This window comes from Saimiri boliviensis, chromosome 14, assembly GCF_048565385.1.
Source record: "Saimiri boliviensis isolate mSaiBol1 chromosome 14, mSaiBol1.pri, whole genome shotgun sequence".
Lineage (NCBI taxonomy): Eukaryota > Metazoa > Chordata > Mammalia > Primates > Cebidae > Saimiri > Saimiri boliviensis.
Genome location: NC_133462.1, coordinates 985,010 through 1,004,556, shown reverse-complemented (window position 1 = coordinate 1,004,556; position 19,547 = coordinate 985,010). Strand labels below are relative to the sequence as shown.

General features: G+C 43.4%; 1 protein-coding gene across 2 annotated transcripts in view; it reads left to right on the top strand.

Moving 5' to 3' along the window:
• LOC101049058 (zinc finger and SCAN domain-containing protein 4) overlaps nucleotides 1-19,547 on the top strand; it is a 35,565-nt gene extending 16,018 nt beyond the window's left edge. Inside the window, exons 2-5 of one of the 2 annotated variants that reach the window (XM_074385828.1) lie at nucleotides 7,466-7,531; nucleotides 14,643-15,140; nucleotides 18,332-18,497; nucleotides 18,584-19,547. In XM_074385828.1, coding sequence (XP_074241929.1) covers nucleotides 14,745-15,140; nucleotides 18,332-18,497; nucleotides 18,584-19,323 — 1,302 coding nt within the window. In that variant the 5' untranslated portion in view covers nucleotides 7,466-7,531; nucleotides 14,643-14,744 and the 3' untranslated portion in view covers nucleotides 19,324-19,547. The remainder of the gene's footprint in view (nucleotides 1-7,465; nucleotides 7,532-14,642; nucleotides 15,141-18,331; nucleotides 18,498-18,583) is intronic. The other variant, XM_074385827.1, reaches the window with a different exon arrangement.

The following is a 19,547-nucleotide window of genomic DNA, read 5'->3' as shown; positions in this document are numbered from 1 at the left end:
GGGTGTCCTTCCAGGAATGTGGCTTTGTAACCTAACATCATCCTGTGAATAAATTCAAATCAGTTTCATTGATTACCAATATTTGCGGCCCACTGAGGCAAGTTGTCCCTCCAAGGTCATCAGGAAAGAAATAGAGTTAATGCCGGGCGCGGTGGCTCAAGCCTGTAATCCCAGCACTTTGGGAGGCCGAGGCGGGTGGATCACAAGGTCGAGAGATCGAGACCAACCTGGTCAACATGGTGAAACCCCGTCTCTACTAGAAATACAAAAAAAATTAGCTGGGCATGGTGGCGCGTGCCTGTAATCCCAGCTACTCAGGAGGCTGAGGCAGGAGAATTGCCTGAACCCAGGAGGCGGAGGTTGCGGTGAGCCGAGATCGCGCCATTGCACTCCAGCCTGGGTAACAAGAGTGAAACTCCGTCTCAAAAAAAAAAAAAAAAAAAAAAGAAATAGAGTTAATGTAAGGTTACCAAACCTAGTCAAAAGATTATGTCATCATCATTACAATGAACATACCAGTCACCTCTCATATACCTCAGGCCTCTTTCTAATCTCTCCCTCCCCTCTCTGGCCCTCAAGGCAAACATTGATTTATACCTTCATTTATAATAGGTTAGCTTGTATTTTCTATGATTTGATTTATAAAATGTCTTTTTTTCTCCAGTTTCATTTATGATGCATAATTATTTTGAGATTCTTCAATGAAGCTTTATGAGTTGTTCATTCTTATTGCTGAGTGGTACATTTTTTATGGATATACTGTTTGTTATCCACTTGTTTATGAGCATTTAGTTTATGTCTAGTTTTGGCTATTGTAAATAAAGCTGCTACAAACATACAATTCTTCATATATATAGTTTTTCACTTCCCTTGTGCAGTGCCTGAGACACAGGATAAGTGAATGTTTGACTTATTAAGAAATGACCAAATTGATCTAAAATGGCGGTTTGCTCTTGCTTACCTACTGGGAATGTATGAGAATTCAGCTTTTCTACATCCTTGCCAATAGTTGGTATGGTCTATCTTTTAGAATTTACCCTTTTAATAAGTGTGCAGTAGTTTTAATTGCATTTCCCTAAGGATTCGTGATACTAAACATTTTCATGTGTTTATTTGCCAGCTGTATGTCTTCTTTGATAAAATGTTTGTTCATATATTTTGTCTGTTAGGAATTGCATCTGTTTCACTTTTCATCAACAAATAACTAATTTTCATTCCACAATTATTTTCATGTTATGCACAGTATAATTACCACACACAGCACACACTTTTAAATATAATCTATATTGGCCGGGCGTGGTGACTCAAGCCTATAATCCCAGCACTTTGGGAGACCGAGACAGGTGGATCACGAGGTCAAGAGATCGAGACCATCCTGGTCAACATAGTGAAACCCCGTCTCTACTTAAAATACAAAAAATTAGCTGGGCGTGGTGGTGCGTGCCTGTAATCCCAGCTACTCAGGAGGCTGAGGCAGGAGAGTTGCCTGAACCCGGGAGGTGGAGGTTGCGGTGAGCCGAGATCGCGCCATTGCACTCCAGCCTGGGTAACGAGAGCGAAACTCCGTCTCAATAAAAAACTTACACACACTGCCCCTCCTCCCCATGACAACCAACCCCGAACGTTTAATGAAAGTCTGCCCTGTTTGTAGTCAGACTTCCCATGAAGGGGCTCTTAAACCACTTCTTTTCCCCACTCATCAAGCATGAGGCCATTTGCCAGGACAGGACTATTAACCATATCGAGGTGATTGATAACTTTCTCTTTTACATTCTATGTATTTAAATATCTCATTTAGATAATTTTAATTTGCAATTATTTTTCATTAATACTTCGTTTTTATTAAAAATTGCCTTTTTTGGCCGGGCACGGTGGCTCATGTAATCCTAGCACTTTGGGAGGCTGAAGTGGGTGGATCACCTGAGGTCAGGAGTTCAAGACTTGCCTGGCCATCATGGTGAAACCCCATCTTTTTTTTAAAAAAAAATTGCCATTCTTCACTGTTATACATACTAACGACTTACTTTATCCAAAATTGTAAAAATATACAAATATTTTTACCTCTGAGAGATTTGTTTGTTTTTGTTTTTTTGAGAGGGAGTCTCACTCCGTTGCCCAGGACAGAGTGCAGTGGCACTATCTCAGCTCACTGGAACCTCCGCTTCCTGGGTTCAAGTGATTCTCCTGCCTTAGCCTCCCATGTAACTGGGACTACAGGCTTAAGCCACTATGCCCAGCTAATTTTTGTATTTTTTGTAGAGATGGGTTTCACTATGTTGGCCAGGCTGGTCTTGAACTACTGACCTCAAGTGATTCACCTGCCTTGGCCTCCCAAAATGTTGACATTACAGACATGAGCTACTGTGCCCAACCTGAGATTATTCTTTAGTTTTTATTTTATTTTATTTTTTTATTTTTTTAACAGAGTCTCACTTTGTCACCCAGGCTGGAGTGCAGTGGCATGATCTCAGCTGACTGCAGCCTCAACTTCCTGGGTTCAAGAATCTTCCTGTCTCTCAGCCCCTTCCGCCTGCCCCAGTAGCTGGGACTACAGGCGCACCATCACGCCCAGCTAATTTTGTCCTTTCTGTAGAGACTGGGTTTCATCATGTTGCCCAGGCTGGTCTCCAACCCCTCAGCTCAAGTGATCCGCCCGCCTCACTCTCCCAAAGTGCTGGGATTACAGGCGTGAGCCACCACACCCGGAGTTGTTGTTGATTCACTTTGAATCCTACAGGTTATTTAACGCCTGAGGCAAAAAAAAAAAAAAAAAAAATCAATTCTGTATTTCAACTAATGCTGTTTTATTACTAGGTAATAAGTCCCAATATTGGTGGCCCAGATGGTGCTCAACGCCGCACCTGCCATCTCCTGCGGAGAATTCCAGTTTCCCAAATCGCTCAACAAGTGAGAAGGTTTTGGGATTTGAATTCAGTGGGGCAGGCAAAGTCGCCTTTCCTTCATAAACAGATGGAATCCCTGGTCCACCAACGTGCTACACTTTCTTAGAACACGCGATAGGTGGTGCAGAGGAGAACACAGGTACTCTGTGCCACGTGGAAAGCTTCAAGGCTCTGTGAATCCAAGCTGTCAAAAACGCCAAAAAGGGGCCGGGCACGGTGGCTCACACCTGTAATCCCAGCACTTTGGGAGGCCGAGGCGGGTGGATCACGAGGTTAAGAGATCGAGACCATCCTGGTCAACATGGTGAAACTCCGTCCTTTGTAAAAATACAAAAATTAGCTGGGCGTGGTGGCTCGTGCCTGTAATCCCAGCTACTCAGGAGGCTGAGGCAGGAGAATTGCCTGAACCCAGGAGGCGGAGGTTGCGGTGAGCCGAGATCGCGCCATTGCACTGCAGCCTGGGTAACAAGAGCGAAACTCCGTCTCAAAAAATAAAATAAAATAAAATAAAATAAAATAAATAAATAAATAATGCCGGGCGCGGTGGCTCAAGCCTGTAATCCCAGCACTTTGGGAGGCCGAGGCGGACGGATCACGAGGTCAAGAGATCGAGACCATCCTGGTCAACATGGTCAAACCCCGTCTCTACTAAAAATACTAAAAATTAGCTGGGCGTGGTGGCACCTGCCTGTAATCCCAGCTACTCAGGAGGCTGAGGCAGGAGAATTGCCTGAACCCAGGAGGCGGAGGTTGCGGTGAGCCGAGATCGCGCCATTGCACTCCAGCCTCGGCAACAAGAGCGAAACTCCGTCTCAAAAAAAAAAAAAAAAAAAAAAAAAAAAAAAGACATTTAGAACCAGATGGATGCTGTTCCTTTTTTGAAGTTGTTATTAAAGTAGGTGCAACTATCAAAAATACATAAATGGACTATTTCTTTTCAAAAAAAAAAAAAAAAAGAAAAAAGTCACCAGGTGCTCATGCCTGTAATCCCAACACTTTGGGAGGCTGAGGTGGGCGGATCACCTGAGGTCAGGAGTTGGAGGCCATTCTGGCCAACATGGTAAAACCTGTTTCTCCTAAAATGCAAAAATTAGCCGAGTGTGGTGAGTGCCTGTAATCACAGCTACTTTGAAGGCTGAGGCAGGAGAATTGCTTAAACTTGGTGGGCAGAAACATAAACAATAAGAGTTTTTTTTTTTTTTAAGTTAAAAAAAAAAACAAACCTGGTGGGCAAAGGTTGCAGTAAGCTGAGATTGTGCCAGTGCACTCCAGCCTGAGCAACACAGCAAGACTCTGTCTGGAAAAAAAGTAAAAAGAAAGTAACAGTTTTGTTTATTTTCCTACCAGTTTTTTGTTTTTGTATTCTAATCAAAATCATTGTTTTCTACATACTGAGACAGATTGGCTTTGTATTCTTGGAAACGGGTTATTTTCCTCACTCACACTGGAGCAGGGATACTCACTAGACACAAGTTGAGCTGATGCTGGATGTAAACATGTCATCTATTTTTACCAAAGACAGTACTACTCGCCTTCCCAATTGGTCAGAAAAGCATTTGATAAAATTGCACACAATTTTGACAAGTCTATATATATTATGTATCATCTTTGTAATACTCATTTGATCAAATTATTGTGTGGCTTTCACATTTATTTTTATTATGTTTGTGCCTGTTTATTCTATGCCTAAGTTGGGGTGCCACTAAGTCATTTCCTCTACCATCTGTGTTCCGAGAGGGTAAATCCTCCTGCTCATGCCCTTCCTCCTCCATTAGCCCATTCCCTAGAAGGCTGCTGGTTTTACACAATGGCCAGGGTCTTTGCTTCCTTAATTTAGCATTTGGAGTCCCACTCGAGACAGGTATCAAATCCTGCCCCTGCAACTTACAGGCTGTGTAGCACTGGCCAAGGTACTGAACTTGTCTGTGCCTCTGTTACTTTGATGTTAAAATGCAGTTGTTTAGGATCTACTTTACAGCTCTGTTGTAATCGAAATGGGCTAATGTGCAGAAAATATTGAGAACAGAGTCAAATATGCCCTCACTGCTTAAAGGTTAGTTATTATGATCCCTGATGCTATTACTCCTCTTACTGATATCATCATATTCCAGGTCTAACTGCTCCCAGTTACACACCAGCATGTCCAACAGCTGGCTATATACCTCCACTCAGAAATTCAATAACCTCCTCCAAACAAAAATTGCCAGCTTGCCTCCAAATATTTTTCTTATAGCTCCTTATGGAGCTGAAGGAACTCCTCGAGACTGCAGAAGCAGACAGGAAATTCTTTCATCCCACTACAAATTGATAACTGACCTCCAGTGGTACTCACAATCTCTACATTTTTCTTTTTTCTATTCTTTTTTCTTTTTTAGAGACGGGGTCTTGCTATGTTGCCCAGGCTGGAGTGCAGTGGCTATTCACAGGTACAATCCCACTACTGATCAGCATGGGAGTTTTGACCTGCTCTGTTTCTGACCTGGGCCGGTTCACCCCTCTTTAGGCAACCTGGTGGTCCCCCACAACTGGTAGGTCACCATATTGATGTTGAATTTAGTGCAGACACCCGATTGGCATAGCAGACTACATCTCAGAACTTTTGGGCTCAAGCGATCCTTCCACCTCAGCCTCCTGAGTGGCTGGGACTACAGGCACACGACACCGCGCCCGGCTACATTTTTCATTGTTGTAGCAGAGAATTATCCCTGCTCCCATCAAGAGCCAATTTTCCACGGGTGCTGTAGGTCCTGTCACAGTTGGTTTAATGACACAGTTGGTGACAGGACCTAAAGCACCCGTGGAAAATTAGCTCTTCTTCTTCTTCTTTAAAATAAAGATAGGGTTGCACCATGTTGGTCAGGCTGATCTTGAACTCCTGACCTCAGGTGATCCGCCCGCCTTGGCCTCCAAAGTGCTTGGATTACAGGCGTGAGCCACCCTACCCGGCCGGAAAATGAGCTCTTGATGGGAGCAGGGATACTTTTCTATATGGAGTACACATGGATGAAACTCCTTGGAGAAATGATAGTCCTACAGTATGAGGATTCAGAACATAATTCCCATTGTGGGGAAGTCAGGCAGACATTTCATCAATGCAGGACCAGGAAATTTAAACTCTGTACCCTACAGTAATAGGGGGAAAATCCAAACCCCAAGAGGCCACATACCTGATGAAGCAGATGAAACACATGGCTGTAATTGGCTCTCACCTTTCTGATACATTCTCAACTCCACCAAAGTCTCACTCAGCCTATATAAGGATGGAAAGTGGGGAGGGAGAGTGCAGGGAAGACAGCACAGCTTCCACCACACTGGGCGACCAGGAGCTTCTGGCCATTTTAACTCCTCCCTCTCCCTCAAGTCTCACATTAAGTCTATCAAACATCACACGCTTTCTCAATATAAAACATGCACCAATTTCTCCCTTTCTTCTGATATAATCCTAGTCTCAGCCCCTGTCACCTCTTTGATGGGTTAGGAACGCCTTCTCTGGGGTCCTAGAGCCCCCTCTGTTTCACCAGCCTGGAACTGGTGCAGAAAGAGAGCATTAGCCTTGTCCTCTGCCACCTTTGTAATTAATAAATCTCTGAAAACTTAAAAGTGTGAGCAAAAGTTTGTCATGTTTGTATGAGTAATTTATAATAAAACTTGACCAGAATTTGTGAGGCTAACATTTGTCTTTATATTTTCATTTAATGTGAATGTTGTTACATTTTACTGCAGATTTTTTCTGCGTGCTTTTTAGAGACTGGATTTCCTTCTGTGTCCCAGACTGGAGTTAATTGGGGTAGTCATAACCCAGTGCAGCCATGAACTCCTTGGCTCAAACAAGCTACAGGTACATGGCACCATCCTTGGCTAACATTTTTTATGTTATTTTTTGTAGAGACAGAGTCTTGCTTTGTTGCTCAGGCTAGGGATGCAGATTTTTTTTTTGAGACAGAGTCTTGCTGTGTTACCAGGTGCCAGGCTGGAGTGCAGTGGTGTGATCTCAGCTCACTGCAACCTCTGCCTCCCGGGTTCAAGCAATTCTCCTGCCTCAGCCTCTTGAGTAGCTGGGACTACAGGCACGTGCCACCATGCCCAGCTAATTTTTGTATTTTTCAGTAGAGACGGGGTTTCACCATGTTGGCCAGGATGGTCTCCATTTCTTGACCTCATGATCCACCTCCCTCAGCCTCCCAAAGTGCTAGGATTACAGGTGTGAGCCACATTCCCCGGCCAATTTTTTGTTTTTTAAACAAAGTCTTGCTCTGTCTCCCAGTCTGGAGTGCAGTGGTGCTATCTCGGCTCACTGCAATCTCCACCTCCTGGGTGCAATGGAATTCTTCTGCCTCAGCCTTCCAAGTATCTGGGATTACAGGCACCCACCACGACACCCAGCTAATTTTTGTACTTCTAGTAGAGACAGAGTTTTACCACATTAGCCAGGCTGGTCTCGAACTCCTGATCTAAAGTGATCTGCCTAGCTCGGCCTCCCGAAGTGCTGGGATTACAGGCGTGAACCACCTCGCCTAGCCTGCAGAGATATTAATGTATTTGTTTATGATCTATTGATCCAGGACCAGTGATGGTATATAACCTGCAGCTGTGGCTGGATGAAGATTCCATCAGTAATTCAATCAAAGGCAAGTCTTATCCAATCACATCTTTAAATCAATCACTGATCCCAGGCTCTATAAAAGGGAGCAGCCTTAGGAAGGTACATCAGATAAACTCAGTGTGGAAGGCCAGTTACCCATTAGCTCAGTGTTCAGCCTCGGATCACCCAGTCAATGAAGAAGAAGGTAAGCTTCCATAATGGGAGGAAAATTCCCAGTTTTGTTTCTTTGAGTGTGTCTATGTAGGCATAGCTATTTCAGGAAAAGTCCTAAGTATAGAGATACGGGGGTCTCCTAGGAGTATAGGGAATGGTCTTTTGTTACAACAGCTCTGACCCTGAAGGGCTTCATGTTGTGAACTGTGTATAAAGGCCTGGTGTGACTGAAGATTTCTCTTTGGAAAGTCTGTTGTATGGCTTTATGTTCTAGTAATTCTTTTTTTTCTTTTTTTTTTTTGAGACAGGGTCTCTGTTACTGAGGCTAAAGTTTAGTAGCCCAGATCACAGCTCACTGCAGCCTCAGCCTCCCCAGGCTCAAGTGATCCTTCTACCTTAGCTTCCTGAGTAGCTGGGACCACAGGCACGCACCAACACACCAGGCTAATTTTTCTATTTTTTGTAGAGACAGGGTTTTGCCATGTTGCCCAGGGTGGTCTCAAACCCCTGGCCTTCAGTGATTTGTCCACTTTTGGCCTCCAAAAGTGCTTGGATTACAGATGTGAGCCACTGCACCCAGCTTAGTAATTCCTTTTTGTTGCATTACATGTAATATTTAACTGGGTGTCATTAGAGATCATAAACCCCAGGACACAGACCCAGACCTAATGGTAGCATGCCTGGGTCACATACTTTGTAAATGCCAGACTCCAGATTAGAACTTTGGTAGGCTTGTTTTGTATGCCCAGGTTCTGGGAAATCAGCCATAGTACTTTGCAGCCTCGTCTGTGCGGGACGGAGTACGTGTCTCCAAGTGTGAACATGTGGTCTGTGTGCCATAGGCGAGAAAGGATGGGTAATCCAAAAAAGAACTTGGAGGGAGGTGAAATGAAGGGGAAGCCATGGGTTTCACAGGAAAACAACAACAACAGAGAGAGACCAGTGTCCCTGGATTTAGAGAACCAGCCACAACACCCAAAAGGGGCTGGAGAAATGTAGAGCTGGCCCAGGAAAACCTATAGTACAAGGAAGGACTCAGTGGTTTTCCCTGAGGGCAAAGGGAGCCATCCAGAGAGTAAAGTCGGGTGTGACGTGAGCAGATTAGCATTTTATAAACGTTGACTGGAAGCATTATGATAAATGGATTAGGGAAAGGCAAAAATGTATTCTGTTTTCTCCTAGGAGGTTTTAAAACAAGATCATCTCTGCCTCATTAACTGATGTGATCAGGGTGGCAGATCTGATCTAATGAGACCAGATGAGAGTAACACAAAGCAGGATATAGCTAATAGAAATAGAAATCAATTAGGTTTTTGTGTGCCCGTGTATTACTCCTACCAAACAGTCACATTTTCTGATTTTATGGCTTGAAATCTGCTGTTTTCAAAATTGCACAAATCTTTGAAATGTTAATCATATATAAAATTGAAGAAAAAAACAAAAATGGCAATAATATATTAACAGAAAAGGGATTAAATTCTTGATCCATTCAGCACTCCAAATGGTGTCTGTGTAGTTGCCCAGGTAATGTGATTTGGGATTAGAAAACAATTTCAAGCAATGCAAACTCAATTTACTTCTGAATTTGAAATATCAATGGGAAAGAACAAGTAGTAAAAATAAACATAAAATTGTAGCTTTGGTTAAAGCAGTGAAGTTCTAAGGAATGATAACTGTTAATGGGGAAAAAATTCAAAAGTAAAGATACTAAGAATGTTTCCTAAGGAATGTATCCTTTCAGAACACAGTGCGTGTAGCTGGTAGTGGCCTTGTAGATGTCTGTGGCTAATAAGTTTTCAGCCAGAGAAAGATGTCATGTGTATGGATTCTGGCTTGTCTTTTCTATTTCATTCACTTCTTTCTCTTTTTCTTGTTTTCCCTAGCTTTACTGAGGTATAATTGACAAAGATTGTATATGTTAAAAGTGTACAACGTGATTTCTCTCTCTATATATATATGTATACATTGCAAAATGATTACCACGATCAAGCTAGTTAACATATTCATCACCTCACATAATTATCTTTTTTAAAAATTAATTAATTTTTTTTTTAAAGACGGGTTTTCACCATGTTGGTCAGGCTGGTCTTGAACTCCAGACCTCAGGTGATACACCCGCCTCGGCCTCCAAAGTGCTTGGATTACAGGCGTGAGCCATCACGCCCGGCCCATAATTATTATTATTATTATATTCTTTTGGAGGCAGAGTCTTGTTCTGTCACCTAAGCTGGAGTACAGTGGCATGATCTCAGCTCACTACAACCTCCACCTCCCAGGTTCAAGCAATTCTCATGTCTTAGCCTCCCGAGTAGCTGGGATTACAAGAGCAAGCCATCACACCTGGCTAATTTTTGAATTTTTAGTAGAGGTGGGGTTTCACCATGTTGGCCAGGCTGGTCTTGAATTCCTGGTCTCAAGTGATATGCTAACCTCAGCCTCCCAAAGCACTGAGATTACAGGCGAAAGCCACTTAGCTTTTTATATCATAAGAACACTAAAAACCTACTTTTAGCAAATTTCAGTCATACAATATATATTAGCTATAGCAACCGTGCTGTACGTCAGATCTCTAGAGCATATTCACTTTTTTCTTAGCTTGAGAAGGACATAATGAAATATTTATTCATTTTATTGCATTTATTTGTTTATTTTGAGACGGAGTTTTGCTCTGCCACCCAGGCTACAGTGCAGTAGCACAATCTCGGCTCACTACAATCTCCATCTCCTGGGTTCAAGCAATTCTCCTGCCTCAGCCTACCGAGTAGCTGGGACTACAGGCATGCAACACCACGCCTGGCTAATTTTTTTATTTTTAGTAGATATGGGATTTCATCATGTTTCACCTCAAGTGATCCACCTGTGTCGGCCTCCCAAAGTGCCGGGATTACAGGCATGGGTCATTGTGCCTGGCCACATATTTATTTTATAACTGGAAGTTTGCTGTAGACATAATAGTCATGCCTGTAATCTCAGTACTTTGAAAGGCCTCACTGGGGAGCAGTCACTTGAGTCCAGGAGTTTGCACCATTTGATCAACATCTTCCCAAATGCCCCACTGCATGCCCTTGGCAACCACCCTTCTACTGTCAGTTTCTAATACTTTATTTTCTGATGATCATGATGATGGTGATGATGATGATGACGACTGAGATGGAGTTTCTCTGTGTTGCCCAGGCTGAAGTACAGTGGTCTGATCTCCACTCACTTCGACCTTTGCCTCCCGAGTTTAAGTCATTCTCCTGGCTCAACCTCCCGAGTAGCTGGGATTACAGGTGTGCACCACCACGCCCAGCTAATTTTTCTATTTTTAGTAGAGACAGGTTCATGTTAGCCAGGCTGGTCTTGAATGCATGGTTTCAAGTGATCTGCTCGCCTTGCCTCAGACTCCCAAAGTGTTGAGATTACAGGCATGAGCCACAGTGAAAAGAGTTTTATTATTATTATTATTACTACAACTGCTTGTGATAATGCAATATGTAGAAATTGAGTTCATTTTGGCATAATGGCATTATAATAGGCACCTCATTAAATTCACCTAGGCTAATATTTGTTGAATATATATATATATTTTTTTTTTTTGAGACGGACTTTCGCTCTTGTTACCCAGGCTGGAGTGCAATGGCGCGATCTCGGCTCACCGCAACCTCCGCCTCCTGGGTTTAGGCAATTCTCCTGCCTCAGCCTCCTGAGTAGCTGGGATTACAGGCATGCGCCACCACGCCCAGCTAATTTTTTGTATTTTTAGTAGAGACGGGGTTTCACCATGTTGACCAGGATGGTCTCCATCTCTTGACCTTGTGATCCACCCGCCTCAGCCTCCCAAAGTGCTGGGATTACAGGCGTGAGCCACCGCGCCCGGCTTTGTTGAATATTTTATTTTATTCAGATTCAGGGAGTACATGTGCATGTTTGCTATAAAAGTATTTTGAATATTAGTGGAAATTGGGCTTCCAGTGTACCCATTACTGAAATAGTAAACATTGTACTCACTGGATAATTTCTCAATACCCATTTCCCTCCCATCCCCCCGATTAGAGTTCCCAGTGTCTGTTATTCCCATCCCATGTTCATGTGTACCTACTGTTTAGCTTCCACTTACACTCGAGAACATGTGATATTTGCTTTTCTGTTTCTGAGTTAGTTTACTTAGGATAATGGCCTCCAGCTCCATCTATGGTTGCTGCAAAGGACTAATTTCATTCTTTTACAGCTGCATAGTATTCCATAGTATGTATTTCACATTTTCTTTATCCATTCAACCACTGGGAGACTCTTAGGTTGCTTCTATGAATTTGCTCTTGTGAGTAGTGCTGCAATCAAAATATGAGTGCAAGTGTCTTTTTTATATGATGATTTCTTTTCTTTTGAGTAGATACTCAGTAGTAGGTTTGCAGTATCAAATGATAGTTCTATTTTTGGTTCTCTGGGAAATCTCCATGCTGTTTTCCATAGAGGTTAGCTGATTTACATTCCCACCAAATTTGTTGAATACTTTTTGTAACAAAATCAAGACTTTATAAATACATTTGAAATATTTTATTTCCTTATTTCACTGATTAGGGAGCAATCCAATGTTTCACAGAGGTAGTAGTTTAAGCAGAAAACTATTAATAATTTTTGGCCGGGCGCGGTGGCTCACGCCTGTAATCCCAGCAGTTTGGGAGGCTGAGGTGGGTGGATCATGAGGTCAAGAGATCGAGACCATCCTGGTCAACATGGTGAAACCCTGTCTCTACTAAAAATACAAAAAATTAGCCGGGCGCGGTGGCTCAAGCCTGTAATCCCAGCACTTTGGGAGGCCGAGGAGGGTGGATCACGAGGTCAAGAGATCGAGACCAGCCTGGTCAACATGGTGAAACCCCGTCTCTACTAAAAATACAAAAAATTAGCTGGGCATGGTGGCGTGTGCCTGTAATCCCAGCTACTCAGGAGGCTGAGGCAGGAGAATTGCCTGAACCCAGGAGGCGGAGGTTGCGGTGAGCCGAGATCGTGCCATTGCACTCCAGCCTGGGTTAACAAGAGCGAAACTCCATCTCAAAAAAAAAAATAAAAAAAATACAAAAAATTAGCTGGGCATGGTGGTGCATGCCTGTAATCCCAGCTACTCGGGAGGCTGAGGTAGGAGAATTGCTTGAACCCAGGAGGTGGAGGTTGCAGTGAGCTGAGATCGCACTATTGCACTCCAGCCTGGGTAACAAGAGTGAAACTCCGTCTCAAAAAACAAAAAACAAAAAACAAAAAAAACCCAAAAGGGCCCGGCACGGTGGCTCAAGCCTGTAATCCCAGCACTTTGGGAGGCTGAGGCGGGTGGATCATGAGGCCAAGAGAGCGAGACCATCCTGGTCAACATGGTGAAACCCCGTCTCTACTAAAAATTAGCTGGGCGTGGTGGCACGTGCCTGTAATCCCAGCTACTCAGGAGGCTGAGGCAGGAGAATTGCCTGAACCCAGGAGGCGGAGGTTGCGGTGAGCCGAGATCGCGCCATTGCACTCCAGCCTGGTTAACAAAAGCGAAACTCCTTCTCAAAAAAAAACAAACAAACAATTTTTGTTGTAATTACTTTGTAAAATATTTATCACATAAGGATTTTTTTTTTTTTTTTTTTTTTTTTTTTTTTGAGACAGAGACTCACTCTGTCACCCAGGCAGGAGCACAGCAGCATGCTCCTGGCTCATTGCCACCTCTACTTCCCGGGTTGAAGCGATTCTCGTGTCTCCACCACCAGAGAAGTTAGGTCCACAGGCACATTTGGTTAAGTCTTTTTTTTTTTTTTTTTGAGATCGAGTCTTACTATGTCACCCAGCTGGAGTGCACTGGCATGATCTCATCTCACTACAATCTCTGCCTCCCACGTTCAAGCAATTCTCCCATCTCAGCCTTCCAAGTAGCTGGGACTACAGGCATATGCCACCATGCCCTGCTAATTTTTGTATTTTTAGTAGAGATGGGGTTTTACCATATTGGTCAGGCTGGTCTCAAAATCCTGACCTCAGATGATCCACCTGCCTCAGGCTCCCAAAGTGCTGGGATTACAGGTGTGAGCCACCGCACCCAGTAAGTTTTGCATTTTTAGTGGAGATAGTGGCTCACCATGTTGGCCAGGCTGGTCTCAAACTCCTGTCCTCAAGTAATCCACCCACCTCGGCATCCCAAAGTGCTGGGATTACAGGAGTGAACCATCATGACCAGCGAAGGATATTTCCTAATAGTTCTAGTTTATTAAGTGCCTTTTTCAGGAATGAACACTGACATTTTAAACACATTCATTGAGATGATTATATTATGTTCTTGTATCTATATCCTGTTAATGAAGTAAATTCCATTGATTTTTGAATTTTAACCCAAACTTCCTGCATTTTGGAAATGAACACCATTTGTGATGTATTCTTATGAGTCAATTTGATTTTCAAATAATTTGCTTTGAATTATTTTAATGTATTGGCAAGATTTTAGTATCAGGAAGTGCTGACTTCAGTAACTAAAGTGCATAGTGTTTCCTCATATGCTCTGGGAGAGTTTATGTAAAATTTTAAGTCTTTCTTTCTTTCTTTTTTTTAAGAGACGTGATCTCGCTATGTTGCCCAGGCTGCAGTGCAGTGGCTATTCACAGGCGCGATCCACTACTCATCAGCACAGGAGTTTTGACCTGCTCCGTTTCTGACCTGGGCCGGTTTACCCCTCCTTAGGCAAGCTGGTGGTCCCGGCTCCCAGGAGGTCACCATATTGATGCCGAACTTAATGCGGACACCCGATCGGCATAGCACACTACAGCCCAGAACTCCTGGGCTCAAGCAATCCTCCCACCTCACCCTCCCCCGAGTAGCTGAGACTACAGGCACATGCCGTGGCACTGGGCAAATTATTTCTCTTTTTAATGTCTGGTAGAATTCATCCATAAAATCATCTAGGCGTAACGTTTTGGTTGATTGGTCTTTAATTATGCCAGTGGTGCATTAATTACTTATCTCTTTTCTATTTCTAGCTTGCCATTTTAAAGAATCCACCAGTTGTTGAAACCAATTCCCAGAGACACAAGAGAAGAGACTGAATCATCAAAATAAAGTCTCTCTGAGAATTGGTGAAAATGGCTTTAGATCAAAGAAGCTTATTTCAGTGTAAACCATCTGAGAATGATCTTAGATCAGGAAATTCAGAGTTTCAACAAAGACAAGGACCTGCTGTTCAGACAGAAGAAGGGATTTCTGAGTTCTCAAGAACTGTGCTCAATTCATTGCAAGACAGCAATAATTCATATGCAAGGCAGGAATTGCAAAGACTTTATAAGATCTTTCATTCATGGCTGCAACCAGAAAAGCACAGTAAGGATGAAATTATTTCTCTATTAGTCCTGGAGCAGTTTATGATTGGTGGCTACTGCCATGACAAGGCCAGTGTGAAAGAAAAATGGAAATCAAGTGGCAAAAACTTGGAGAGATTCATGGAAGACCTGACTGATGACAGCATTAATCCACCTGCCTTAGTGAGTACAGGGTTCTGATTGCTCGGATAAGGGACAAAGGAAAGTAAGGAGTAAATCATAATCAGGTGGAGTTGTCTGGAAGTTAGAGAAGCTATTGCACGTTCAATTATTAGTTAGCCCACACTCTCCCATCATTCACACAAAGAATCTTCAATGTCCTAAGTTCTCAAGAAAAAAAGCAAAAAGATATATATCTGTTTAATTCTACAGGACATATAGGAGCCAAACATATTGATGTTTGATTAAGTTAATTTTAGTCTGTATAATGCCAGACTCTGAGAAATTGACATTTTTTTCCTTTTTATTTTTGAGACGGAGTCTCGCTTTGTCACCCAGGCTGGAGTGCAGTGGTGCAATCTTAGCTCACTGCAACCTCTGCCTCCCAGGTCCAAGCAATTCTCCTGCCTCAGCCTCCTGAGTAGCTGGGATTATAGGCGTGCACCACCACACCCAGCTAATTTTTGTATTTTTACTAGAGACAGGATTTCACCATCTTGGCCAGGCTGGTCTTGAACTCCTGACCTCATGATCCACCCTCCTTGGCCTCCCAAAGTGCTGGGATCACAGTCGAGAGCCACCGGGCCCGGCTTTTTTTTTTTTCCCTTGAGATGGAGTCACCGTGTAGTACAGGCTGGAGTATAGTGGCATGTATCAACTCACTGCAACCTCTGCCTCCTGGGTTCAAACCATTCTCATGCCTCAGCCTCCAGGGTAGCTGGGATTACAGGCATGCTCCAACAAGCCCAGCTAATTTTTGTGTTTTTAATAGAGAGGGTTTCAACATGTTGGCCAGGCCAGTGTCGAACTCTTGGCTTAAGTGATCCACCTCCCTTGGCCTCAAGTGAGACCGGCATGAAAGTGACATTTAAGGCCGGGCGCGGTGGCTCAAGCCTGTAATCCCAGCACTTTGGGAGGCCGAGGCGGGTGGATCATAAGGTCAAGAGATCGAGACCATCCTGGTCAACATGGTGAAACCCCATCTCTACTAAAAATACAAAAAAGTAGCTGGGCATGGTGGCGCGTGCCTGTAATCCCAGCTACTCAGGAGGCTGAGGCAGGAGAATTGCCTGAACCCGGGAGGCGGAGGTTGCGGTGAGCCGAGATCGCGCCATTGCACTCCAGCCTGGGTAACAAGAGCGAAACTCCGTCTCAAAAAAAAAAAAAGAAAGTGACATTTAAATGAAGACCTCAAGGATGAGGAAGAAATGTCTTGACAAGAGCTGGTTCTTCTGTCAATTAGCCCTAATCAAGAAAGACATTCTAAAGAAGCAATTACAGTAGATCCTTATTCTCAGAGCCCATATTTCCAAAATTGCTAAAATTTATTTGTAAAATAAATAGTTGAGGCATCTCCTTAGTCATTTTCAGATATGTGTAGAGTGGTAAAGTATTTGAGTTACCTTGGGTGCATGTTTCCAGTTGGGGCTGAAAAAGGCCACAACCTCACTTCCTATTTTGGTTCTTACAGTGTAAATAAGTGTCCTTTTCACAGCCTATGTAGTGACACATTTTCACACTTTTGTGCTTTTTATTGATAACTTTGTTGTTTAAAGTGACACTGAGCCGGGCGCGGTAGCTCACACCTGTAATCCCAGCACTTTGGGAGGCCGAGGTGGGTGGATATCCTGAGGTCCGGAGTTTGAGACCAGCCTGACCAATATGGGGAAACCCCATCTTAAAAAAAAAAAAAAAAAAAAAAAAAAGCTAAATCTTAAGCCGGGCACAGTGGCTCAAGCCTGTAATCCCAGCACTTTGGGAGGCCGAGGCGAGTGGATCACGAGCTCAAGAGATCGAGACCATCCTGGTCAACATGGTGAAACCCCGTCTCTACTAAAAATACAAAAAATCAGCTGGGCATGGTGGCACGTGCCTGTAATCCCAGCTACTCAGGAGGCTGAGGCAGGAGAATTGCCTGACCCGAGAGGTGGAGGTTGTAGTGAGCCGAGATCGCGCCATTGCACTCCAGCCTGGGTAACAAGAGCGAAACTCCGTCTCAAAAAAAAAAAAAAAAAAAAAAAAGAATAAAGCGACACTGAAGTAAAATGCTGTAATACTGTCTAGTGTTCCTAAGTGCAAGAAAGTTGATATTATGGTGATAATACATGTGTTGGATCTTCTGAGTTCGGAATTAACTAATCAATAATATGTATTTCTTTTCTTTTTTTTTTTTTTTGACACGGAGTTTCGCTCTTGTTACCCAGGCTGGAGTGCAATGGCGCGATCTCGGCTCACCACAACCTCCGCCTTCTGGGTTCAGGCAATTTTCCTGCCTCAGCCTCCTGAGTAGCTGGGATTACAGGCACGTGCCACCATGCCCCGCTGATTTTTTTGTATTTTAGTAGAGACGGGGTTTCACCATGTTGACCAGGATGGTCTCAATCTCTTGACTTCGTGATCCACCCGCTTCGGCCTCCCAAAGTGCTGGGATTACAGGCTTGTGCCACCGCGCCCGGCCAGTATTTTTTTTTCTTTTTCTTTTCTTTTCTTTTTTTTTTGAGACGGAGTTTCGCTCTTGTTACCCAGGCTGGAGTGCAATGGCGCGATCTCGGCTCACCGCAACCTCCGCCTCCTGGGCTCAGGCAATTCTCCTGCCTCAGCCTCCTGAGTAGCTGGGATTACAGGCACGAGCCACCATGCCCAGCTAATTTTTTGCACTTTTTAGTAGAGACAGGGTTTCACCATGTTGACCAGGATGGTCTCGATCTCTCGACCTCGTGATCCACCCGCCTCGGCCTCCCAAAGTGCTGGGATTACAGGCTTGAGCCACCGCGCCCGGCAGTATTTTTTTTTCTTTATCGGTTTTTTATTTGTCTGAGCTCTCCTTTATGAAAGTATGTATTAAATGAGGTATCTTTGAACATATACACACATACAACAAACTCATGTATTGATCCATTGACAAAAATAATGCCAGAATCTCACAGGAAACTAACCTTGAATTTTTCCTAGGGGAAATGATTCAGTATTGGCAAATTCAATATCCATGTGACTTTATTAAACATAAGAGCTTGTAGTAACAAGAATAACACCATCAGAGATAAGGACAGGACAAAACTATGTGGTAGCTCTTACTTGAATGAGCTTGTGAGAGCCTGTTGAGGGTCAGTTTTCAAAAAAATCTTCTGTTACACAACAGATTCAGATACAACAGTGACCTGTTTTTTTTGTTTTGTTTTGTTTTGTTTTTACAGGTGCATGTCCACATGCAGGGACAGGAAGCTCTGTTTTCTGAGAATATGCCCTTAAAAGATGTCATTGTTCACCTCACAAAACAAATGTCTGCCGAAACGCCAAGAGGAGCAAACATGGGGACACCCTTCCAGACTTCCCAAGATACTTCCTTGGAAACAGGACAAGGTAAGTCCGGTGAATCTGCACAACTGAGGGATGTTCTATGCAGATTCCTTCTTGAGTACAACTTCAGCGAGTGTCTATTTTCACAGAACATGAAGATGAACAAGATCGCAGCAACAGTTCTTTGAAAACTACTCAAGTAAACAAAAATATTACTAATCGCGGCAATCAAATAGCTTCCCTAATCATTATCCAGGAAGAGAATGGTCCTAGGCCTGAAGAGGGAGGTGTTTCTTGTGAGAACCCAAAGAACTCAAGAGGAAGAGAGCTAGGCACTGCTAGATCCCAGAAAGGGTCCATAAACGGAATCTCTTTTCAAGGTGTCCCTATGGAGATGGGACCAGGGTTTATCTCACAGCCAGAGCAGTCCTCTCCTGAGTATGCCCCTACCCACCAAAGCAATGAGGAAAACTACACACGTGAGGTACATCAGGAAGGAGCCCATGGAGTTCGAAAACCATACAAATGTGAGGAATGCCCCAAGGTCTTTAGGTATCTGTCTCACTTAATAGTTCACCAGAGAAGACACAGGAATGAGAGACCATTTGTTTGTCCTAAGTGTCAAAAAGGCTTCTTCCAGACATCAGACCTACGCGTGCATCAGATGATTCACACAGGAAAGAAGCCTTTCACATGCAGCATGTGTGAGAAGTCCTTCAGCCACAAAACCAACTTGCAGTCTCATGAGAGAATCCACACAGGAGAAAAGCCCTATACCTGTCCCTTTTGTAAGACGAGCTACCGCCAGTCATCCACATACCACCGCCATATGAGGACTCATAAAAAAATTATCCTGCCAAGTGTTCCCTCCACACCAAAAGCTTCCTAAGCTGCTGGTTGGATGTAATGTGTATAAATAAATACATATGCAAGTGTATATATTTCCATCGAATATAAGATATGATTTCCTGATTATGCTTTCAGTTTATTGTCTTCGTTAAAATGTAAGGCTAAGCAGAGTATGGAATTTATTATCAGTTCACTAAAGTATTCCAAGTAGTTGGGAGAGTGGAACACTTCCAATAACCAATAAATTTCTGTTGAATAAATTAA